General features: G+C 40.5%; 1 protein-coding gene across 4 annotated transcripts in view; it reads left to right on the forward strand.

Moving 5' to 3' along the window:
- The window catches only part of LOC101941574 (nucleolar RNA helicase 2), a 28,777-nt gene extending 18,552 nt beyond the window's left edge, over window positions 1-10,225 (forward strand). For all 4 annotated transcript variants that reach the window (XM_042856942.2, XM_005297310.4, XM_042856943.2 and 1 more), the window contains exons 10-15: window positions 2,791-2,910; window positions 4,142-4,215; window positions 6,552-6,711; window positions 8,386-8,520; window positions 9,184-9,228; window positions 9,961-10,225. In XM_042856942.2, coding sequence (XP_042712876.2) covers window positions 2,791-2,910; window positions 4,142-4,215; window positions 6,552-6,711; window positions 8,386-8,520; window positions 9,184-9,228; window positions 9,961-10,152 — 726 coding nt within the window. In that variant the 3' untranslated portion in view covers window positions 10,153-10,225. The remainder of the gene's footprint in view (window positions 1-2,790; window positions 2,911-4,141; window positions 4,216-6,551; window positions 6,712-8,385; window positions 8,521-9,183; window positions 9,229-9,960) is intronic.
- The last annotated feature ends 302 nt before the right edge of the window (window positions 10,226-10,527 follow it).

Raw genomic sequence — 10,527 nt, forward strand, 5'->3', positions numbered from 1 at the left:
TCCTGCCACCCATCTCCATCCTCTGACAAACAGAGGGTAGGGACACCATTCTTTACCCATCCTGGCTAATAGCCATTCATGGACTTCACCACCATGAATTCATCCAGTTCTCTTTTAAACGCTGTTGTAGTCCTAGCCTTCACAACCTCCTCAGGTAAGGACTTCCACAAGTTGACTGTGTGCTGCATGAAGAAGAACTTCCTTGTATTTGTTTTAAACCTGTTGCCTATTAATTTCATTTGGTGACCCCTAGTTCTTGTATTATGGGAATAAGTAAATAACTTTTCCTTATCCACTTTCTCCACATCACTCATGATTTTATATACCTCTATCATATCCCCCCTTAGTCTCCTCTTTTCCAAGCTGAAGATTCCTAGCCTCTTTAATCTCTCCTCATTATGGGACCCATTCCAAACACCTAATCATTTTAGTTGCCCTTTTCTGAACCTTTTCTAATGCCAGTATATCTTTTTTGAGATGAGGAGACCGCATCTGTACGCAGTATTCGAGATGCGGGTGTACCATCGATTTATATAAGGGCAATAATATAGTCTCTGTCTTATTCTCTATCCCCTTTTTAATAATTCCTAACATCCTGTTTGCTTTTTTGACCGCCTCTGCACACTGCGTGGACATCTTCAGAGAACTATCCACGATGACTCCAAGATCTTTTTCCTGACTTGTTGTAGCTAAATTAGCCCCCATCATACTGTATGTATAGTTGGGGTTATTTTTTCCAATGTGGATTACTTTACATTTATCCACATTAAATTTCATTTGCCATTTTGTTGCCCAAGCACTTAGTTTTGTGAGATCTTTTTGTCACAGTCTGCTTTGGTCTTAACTATCTTGAGCAGTTTAGTATCATCTGCAAACTTTGCCACCTCACTGTTTACCCCTTTCTCCAGATCATTTATGAATAAGTTGAATAGGATTGGTCTGAGGACTGACCCCTGGGGAACACCACTCGTTACCCCTCTCCATTCTGAGAATTTACCATTAATTCCTACCCTTTGTTCCCTGTCTTTTAACCAGTTCTCAATCCATGAAAGGACCTTCCCTTTTATCCCATGACAGCTTAATTTATGTAAGAGCCTTTGGTGAGGGACCTTGTCAAAGGCTTTCTGGAAATCTAAGTATCAGAGGGGTAGCCGTGTTAGTCTGAATCTGTAAAAAGCAACAGAGGGTTCTGTGGCACCTTTAAGACTAACAGAAGTATTGGAGCATAAGCTTTTGTGGGTGAATGCCCACTTCATCAGTATGCTCCAATACTTCTGTTAGTCTTAAAGGTGCCACAGAACCCTCTGGAAATCTAAGTACACTATGTCCACCGGATCCCCCTTGTCCACATGTTTGCTGACCCCTTCAAAGAACTCTAATAGATTAGTAAGACACGATTTCCCTTTACAGAAACCATGTTGACTATTGCTCAACAGTTTGTTTTTCTATGTGTCTGACAATTTTTTTCTTAACTATTGTTTCGACTAATTTGCCCGGTACCGATGTTAGACTTACCGGTCTGTAATTGCCGGGATCACCTCTAGAGCCCTTTTTAAATATTGGTGTTACGTTAGCTAACTTACAGTCATTGGGTACAGAAGCCAATTTAAAGGACAGGTTACAAACCTTAGTTAATAGTTCCGCAACTTCACATTTGAGTTCTTTCAGAACTCTTGGGTGAATGCCATCTGGTCCCGGTGACTTGTTAATGTTAAGTTTATCAATTAATTCCAAAACCTCTAGTGACACTTCAATCTGTGACAGTTCCTCAGATTTGTCACCTACAAAAGCTGGCTCAGGTTTGGGAATCTCCCTAACATCCTCAGCCGTGAAGACTGAAGCAAAGAATCCATTTAGTTTCTCCGCAATGACTTTATCGTCTTTAAGCGCTCCTTTTCTATCTCTATCATCAAGGGGCCCCACTGGTTGTTTAGCAGGCTTCCTGCTTCTGGTGTACTTAAAAAAAACATTTTGTTATTACCTTTGGAGTTTTTGGCTAGCTGTTCTTCAAACTCCTCTTTGGCTTTTCTTATTACATTCTTGCAGTTAATTTGGCAGTGTTTATGCTCCTTTCTATTTGCCTCACTAGGATTTGACTTCCACGTTTTAAAGGAAGTCTTTTTATCCCTCACTGCTTCTTTTACATGGTTGTTAAGCCACGGTGGCTCTTTTTTAGTTCTTTTACTGTGTTTCTTAATTTGGGGTTTTACTGTGTTTCCTGTTACTGTTTCTCCCTCCTAACTGAGCAGTGGGCTTACCCTGTCCTTGATCTTCCTCTTGCTTCTAATGTATTGATAAAGTCATTTAAGTTTATGATACTTCCAGTCTTTTACCTGAATCTGGTGTTACTCTTCTCCTCCAGGGTTTTATTTCTTCTTTGTGGCGGTCAGGAGGGTCACTTCATTTCCAAACAGACTTCCGAGAGCACAATAGAGCATCCCTCTGTGAAACCTTGTATTTCACACAGACTATTTGCATTGGGCGAATCAGATTTGTTTTCTGATGTTGCAAGATTGGTTGCATTGGGTTTTGTTATTCCTCTTTTGGCTAGACACTTCCCTCTTTATTTGAACCTTGCTTTTTCTTTTTAATGTTTACTATCTTTTTGGATAGTTAAACCTGTTATGATAACCCTCCTACAAAAACCTCTTTATACAGCAGGAATAAGGGAGCTCGTTTTTATAAAAACTATCTAGAATGCTTTTAAAATTTCTAGATGTTTTGTAAAACCTTTTAGGCCTTTTAATTTTAAAAAACTTAAATGTGTTTGTTAATTTTCATTTTTTAAAGGATGTGGATTCATATATCCATCGATCTGGGCGCACAGGAAGAGCTGGACGGACTGGAATGTGTATCTGTTTTTATCAGCGAAAGGAAGAAGATCAATTAAGACACGTAGAACAAAAAGCGGTAACAGTCTAGCTTTCTTTGGGGTTTGTTTTGCTTAATCAGTCATTGAACATCTAAAAATACGGTGTGCGCATATATTCTTGGGGACCTCACAGTCAAGTGCTGTGTAAGGCTACACGGTTCCAACCCGGAAATAGGCAGGGCCTAAAATGGTAATACTAGTCTTTGAAAAGTTTTTATGTACTGTGCTGTGTTGTCTTCTGCAGGTTTTCCTATTCTTCAAATATAACTTTGAATATCCTTTCAAATATAACTTGGCCAAGGCTTGTTCATGTGAAACTTCATGTATATACTTGTAGCAGTTGGTGTCTGATAGATTGTGGAATGATTACATGTTCTTTCTGTGTACTACAAAAATCTATCTTTAAAGGAGAACTTGAAAGGCTGTTCTGAAAACAATGTCAAAGCATTGAAGGTACTGAATCAGTAATATGCAGGCTTTTAAATTTACAAATTAAAATGAAATACTTGAAAATCCTCTCCTGTTTCACTTATCTGTCGAGGCTTGCATTTAGAGTTGTGTAATCCCTACAAAGATGAGATGGTAGAAATCCCATTTTTTGCATTTCTTGTTCTGTTTCAGGGTGTCATTAGCTGCTGAAGGCTAAACAGAATTTTGAACCCTAGGTTCTTTCTTTTTGGCATGTATTAAACATTCATCTTAGAACTTTACTTACTTCAGGAATGTTTAATGGAAAGAGGTAAAAATTACACAATAAAAGTAGAGCCTTGAACCAACTATTGTCTCAGTTCCCTGGCTTAATTCTGTCCCTCATGTTTTCAGTTTCCTTTGAGGATTAAATACTCTTACTCTGTAGGATTAAATTGTTTTCAGTGTCAATCCATTGACATTGCGCAAACTATTATACTGGCTTTTGGCGAAGATCGTTGTTATGTCTAAATCTGATACGTCTTGTGTTGTGGGGCTAGACTCTGATCTACTGAGTCTTTTCCATTTCTAATGGCTTTGATTCAAATATGTGATCATGACACAGGTACCCACACATGAACAAAGATAAGAATAATTTTAATGTGTTCTATTTTATACAAGAGAGGCTTTTTATAGTTTTTAAATTATCATGGTTAAATAAAGATTGAACAAAGGATTTCCTGCTTAGGACTAGTAAGGGAATGGTGGCCTTGGAAACAGGACTTGACGAGAATTTGGTTCTGTTGAGTAATGTAGGGAAAAGACCTTGAGCTGTAATTCATTTTCTCTTCTCAATTTCAGGGCATTACATTTAAGCGTGTAGGTGTGCCTACAGCAACAGATATAATTAAAGCTTCCAGTAAAGATGCTATCAGGTAAGTTCATTATCTGTCCACAGTTACAAGATGTCTTGAACTTGTAGAAGAAAAATATTGATGCCAATATGGAGATGTAAGACTCAGTCCTGTTACATATACAGTCATACATTTGTCTTTTATAAAATCAGTTGCCTTACATATGTACGCTGTCTGATTTTAGTAAGATTTAGCAGTAAGCCCCTCACACAGCAAAATGTCCTTTTTAAAAATATATGTTGTTAGGTTATAACTGAAAGTTACTTTTATCAAACCTAACTACAAGTAATAGAATAGAAAATTACTTACGTATAGGGAAACTGACTTATTCCTGGCAGTTGCTATTGATTTTTAAGAATTGTTACTATATTTAGTATAACTAGAGTAGCCTTTTAGTTAATGTGTCTGTTGCAGCTCACGCTCTGCATTTTGTATCAGATTCATTATTAGTGTTGCTGTTTTCACTCTGTTCAGCTTCAGCCCTAGCTTTGTACACATCTAACACCTAGTTGGTGGAAATCGCTTCCAGGTGGCATTTTCCTCATGCTTCCCTGCAGGGGCATGCACAGGAATAAAAATTTTACCCCCTTCCGGGGGGGGGGGGGGGCCCGTAGGGAGAGACACGTTCTGTGCTCCTGCCAGGACTGGAGGCGCTTGCTCTCGCCCTGGGGACCCTGTGCTCCCCTCACCTCTGGGAACCCTGTGCTCCCCCCTCGACTGACCCCTTCCTTGCCTGCACCACCCCCAGAAACTCTGTTCACTGACCCGCTACTATTGATTAGGAGGATTTTTGCACCATATCATCTCAGCTGCTGATTGGTGGAGGCAGAGAAGAGGGTGGGGTGGATGAGCTCCGGAGAACGCGACTCCTGGAGGAGGGAATCTGGCTGCTGAGAGCTCTGCCTGGGTGTGCGAGCAGACATCCAGTACGAAGTGGGGGTGGAGGGGGGGGGTGACAAATACCCTCCCCTACCCTCCCTAAATGGTGCCCCTGCCCTGGGGCCGGAGGAGCTTTCTCTTCTCCTGGAACCAGAGGAGTTTTCCCAAGAGAGATAATAATTGGTGGGGTCCATGCCCATGCTTGGAAACCCCCACGCCCCCTCCCCCCATTCACGCCCCCTCCCCCCATTCACGCCCCTACTTCGCTGTCTTGAAAACTTTTTCCCCTGTGTATTTGTGAGTGATGTGTTGATGCTTTCCATACATCATTTTCATACAAGAGAGAGGTGGTTTACCACTAGTCAGTGTCAAATCTGACGTTCTTGAACATACATATCTGATACTTGTAAGTTTGGACCCAAATCAGCCTTCATTTGTGCATCTACAACAGTCACTGAAGTCAGTGATCGCTGCACCTATGTAACTGAGGTCTCCTGTATCCATCAATAACTGCAGTGATAGGATCGACTAGCCTGCCAAATAGGCCCTTTCTAAATGTAATATCTATGACTCTTAATTAAGATGACTAGGTATAACATTTTATATTTCTGAGAATTTCCTTGAATACAGTCTAATAGTATGTATTTGCTGTATATCAAGAATAGACTTTGCCAGTGTAGTATGATTTAGAAATATTTGTTCAGTCTGAGATTAGCAGAGGTTTAATAATATAACTTGAGGGGCTTGATCTGGGGTTGTGACCACCATGTTCTTCCCATGTTGCTAAATGGGACTGGGAGTTCCAGCATGGAAGAGGTTGAGAACCATTTGCCTAGTGAGCTATTGGTATGCACTGCCGTGTTGGAGATGCAGGTTTAACCCCTCCACCTTCCCTCCCACAGCTTCGCTCCATGTGTCAGTGGTAAGTGTCAATGTGTTGAAGCAGCCTCCTCTGGGAGTGGGAAGTACTTTGCTCAGCTCATCAGTGACTTTGTGGTGTGCTACAAAAGGCCATTGATAGATGCTAAACAGGGATCTATTTATTGCTCGTAATGAAATGATGGTCACTACATGATCTTCTGTGTGGAGCATAAAAGGAGGGAATCGGCTTCACTGGCAATACAGAGTATTCTTGGGGCAAACGGCACTCTCTGCATATGTTATAGCCTTCTCTTGGGTGGTTAGCTCAAGATTTTCCAAGTGACTGTTTGGGTGCCAAACTGGGAGACACCTTAAAGAGGCGGGATTATCAGAGGATGGGGACTTGCCACTTGCAGAGTATCAGGCCCCTTTTGAAGGTACCCAAGATTGGTGCACAAAAATTGAAGCACCCAACAATAACTAGCCACTTCTGAAATTCTTGGCCTTAACCTTTGAATTAGTCTTAACAAGTTAATGAAATTTCTCTCACACAATTGAATTTTGTAATGTTGGCTTTCTGTATATTGACCTATCAAATCTTTGCTGTAAATACGTAGGTTTTTGGATTCCGTTCCTCCTTCTGCCATCGACTATTTCAAACAATCAGCTCAGCGGCTGATAGAGGAAAAGGGGGCAGTGGAAGCTCTGGCTGCAGCATTAGCCCATATTTCTGGGGCTACTTCCATTGAACAGCGTTCCTTGCTCAACTCAGATGCGGTAAATAATAATGTTGCATGTCACTACTGTGCTCAGAGCACTGTATGAGCTAATCTCGTAACACCTCTGTGAGAGGGGTAAATATTCTGTCCATCTTAGAGAGAGAGAGAGATTATGTATTGAATGGTAAGCAGTGTTGCAAATTTACTGAATAAGTGTAACAAGGCCTGATGCCCTTCAGCTCCCTGTGTCTGAAACTAGCCCTCACCATCACTTTCTGGCACCGTTTAGTTACAGAGATTGTTGCCTCCATTCTCCTGTGGGGATGTATCATCCCTATACCAACCTAATGGAAAGTTCCATGAGGAGGTAAGGGTCACGATGGGACACTTGCAAGGTAATAAATCATGGCCTTATGTAAGGCCCCCCTGGTGGTCTAGGATTATATAAGATGATCATGGCCTTATGTAAGGCCCCCTGGTGGTCTAGGATTATATAAGATGATCATGGCCTTATGTAAGACCCCCTGGTGGTCTAGGATTATATAAGATGATCATGGCCTTATGTAAGACCCCCTGGTGGTCTAGGATTATATAAGATGAGGTAAACAAATCATGGCTTTATGTAAGGAACGGTTGAACCAATCGGTGTGGGGCTATACATGTGATAAACACATGATTCTCCTTCTTGTCCAATCCGTAGATGTGTTGTTATAGCCTAATTGTGTTATGTAATGTAGAGAAAAACTATAAAAGAAAGCTTGCAATAAACAGAATTCGGATTCAGCCTGCAACCACAGTGGTCGTGTGCTTTATCTGCTCCGCATGGAACCCCACATTCTCCTTTAATGAGGTACTCTCAAGTTGTTAGCCCAGTCCAAACAGAGCTTCCTTGTTGCTTTCCCAACTAGGTGCCTGAGCTGCAGCTATTGTCGACCTTGCATCAAATTCCAGTTTTCTTAACTAAAATCAAATCTTAGTGGCATAGTACAGAAAACAGAGGAACTTGAAACTAATTAGTATATTTTGCTTTAACCGGCACTAAGAAAAGGACCCCGAAATTGTCTCAGAGCTTAACTACAGAAAAGTGTGATACCATAATGGAAAACTTTAGTAAAGTTTCTTGAGCCAATAGGATGGTTTCTGCTGGTTTAGTCTGTCTTTCTGGAAAATGAAGTCCCAGCATATTTTAAGGAAAAAGAGAGTCCAGCAGGTAGTCTCTGGGAGTATCTTGTTACAGGAAAGACCCTGTAGAAAAAGCTTTCTTTGATGTGGGCAGAGGCTACCCAACTCCAGTTCATCTTTGGATGGTAACTGTTTTGAAGTCAGTACAGTAGATTTCATCTTGTTACATTGCCATCTGGATTTCCTTTCCTTATATTGGCCTGTACTAAGTTCTCATGTCTCTTCCTTTTGTAATTTTATAAATAGATATTGATGTGCACCTAATAACTGATCCCCCCACTTCCAACAAATATATTCAGTCTAAAGCCTGATACCAATGTGTATTTCTAGCTAGTCTTCATTTTCTCTTGAAGGCTTTTATTATCATGTGAATGGAGGGTGCCTTTATTCCAGACAGCCTACTTGTTAACAGAACAGTAGAGCCTTAAATGACTACTTACAGTAGTCACAAAGATTTATATAGGAATTAATATTCGACAGATTGGACACTATCTGCCACAGTCTGGTTTAGTCCTTCATTGTAAACACATTTCACTGTTTCTTTTTAAAGGGCTATGTGACAATGACATTACAATGTTCGGTAGAGATGCACAACCTTGGCTATGCTTGGCGAGGACTAAAAGAACAGCTTGGTGATGAAATAGACAATAAAGTTATCAGAATGCGTTTTCTCAAGGGAAAGATGGTGAGATGGTTTATCCTATTGTTTTGTATGTTTGGTTTATTGGGAATTTAAGGGCATCTTCTCCTTTTAATGCAGGTGTTGGCTTCTACCATGACCTCATCAAAGTTGTCTATGAGGAGGGTTGTTTTTCTACATTTTGCCTCTATTGTAATCCAATGACAGAGAAGTTAGGAAATTCACTTCATATAGGAACCCATCATGTTACACTAATGGGTTGAAATAGCTTCTCTTTCATCAATAAAATAGACAAATAGTTCTTATTGCTCACACTCATCTGTAAATACTTTGCAATCAGCAGTTCAGGGACTTGGCTCAGTGGAGTCACTTGACTCCTGCACAAAGAGCTTTGACAAAGAAGTTGCATTGCAGGAAGTTCATGCCCTACCTTTGAACAGATACATTACTTTAGGGAAGTGGGGCTGCTGTCAGCACCAAGCATTTGATTCCTCATTTTTTGGCACATCTAAAATTTTTATTTCCCACAGAATATAAAGGCACTCTCAAAATAGAGCAGGCACTCTGCTACAGTGTTACCTTCATACTTACTTGGAATTAATAAGCAGTGTTTCAGATGTAGTCTGTTATCTGAAGTTAGTGTTCCAATGTCTCTCTTTTTGGATGCCAGCTTGGAAAGTAAATTAATATTCTCTCTGTTATGTTTAGGGTGTGTGCTTTGATGTCCGTACAGCTGAGCTAAATCGTATACAGGTATGTTCTTATTGCTGGAGGACCTTTAGAATCCTTTTTGGGTCATTTAAGCCAAATACTGTAGCTGCTACTTATATGGTTAGACTATGGTAGTACACCTCTACCCCGATATAACGCTATCCTCGGGAGCCAAAAAATCTTACTGCGTTATATTGAACTTGCTTTGATCTGCCAGAGTGCACAGCTCCCCCCTTCCCCCCGGAACACTGCTTTACCGCGTTATATCCGAATCCGTGTTATATCGGGTCACGTTATATCGGGGTAAGGTGTATAAGGCTTACAGTTTAATGCAGAGAGTCCAAAACTTTTGTGCATGAAGAGGGCTGCATATTCATTACAAAATATACTCTTTCCTGCTGTTCTCGTTAACTGAACATATTTTGCTGCTTCTGACTTTTTGCTTGTCTGTCCATTGCCTTCCTCTTCTTTACAAAATCCTGCGTTGTTTTCTACATTGTGTCTTGGCCTTTCGGGTGCTGTCAACCCCCCTAACTGAGGGCATTAATAGTAACCAACTTACCCTGTGGTTATTCTCTCCTCTGTCCCATGACTGTGAATTGTAAGGGTTTTAAAGACTAATGTTGACCCTTGTCCATAAGATGGATCTGATGAACTAGTTTGGTGAGGATGAGGCTGGTTTTGAAATAACTTCTATGAATGTTCTTGCATGCAAATTCAGTTCCTACGTTTTCATGATTTCTTTAAATGAATGCATTAAACTTGTTTGATCAGGAGCAATGGCAAGATTCAAGACGCTGGCAGCTGTCCATAGCAACGGAGTTACCTGAGCTAGAAGAAATTCCACGTGAAGCAGGCCGAGGTTTCTCTAACTTCAGTAACGGGAGGCAAGGAGGCGGTGGCTTTAACAAAAATAACAGATTCAAAAACGGAGGCCAGAAACGAAGTTTTCACAGAGCATTTTAGTAACTAATTCAGTTGATGTAGCTATGGGACTACATAATGCCTGCTTTATTGAAATTAAAATCTCTTGAACTTTCCCGTTTGTTTTTGTTACTTGCTAAACGAGTCACTTGTCTGTAAGTGAGGATGGCAACAAAATCTACTTGTTGAAGTGACATAAAGTTCATTTTAAAAGAAGATCTTGCTGTTTTCTTCCACTCCTGATGGACATGTTTGAAATGTGTAGTTCTAAAAATATAAGCCAACAATTCACATTTTTGGATGAAATCTCTTTTCTGCCTATATGTATCAGGACTGACTGTCACACTAAGAACCTGCCTCTTTGGGTATGTCTACACAGCAGCTGTGAATGACTGACTTGCGTTAAAACAGTAAAAA

This window comes from Chrysemys picta, chromosome 7 (assembly GCF_011386835.1).
Source record: "Chrysemys picta bellii isolate R12L10 chromosome 7, ASM1138683v2, whole genome shotgun sequence".
Classification (NCBI taxonomy): domain Eukaryota; kingdom Metazoa; phylum Chordata; order Testudines; family Emydidae; genus Chrysemys; species Chrysemys picta.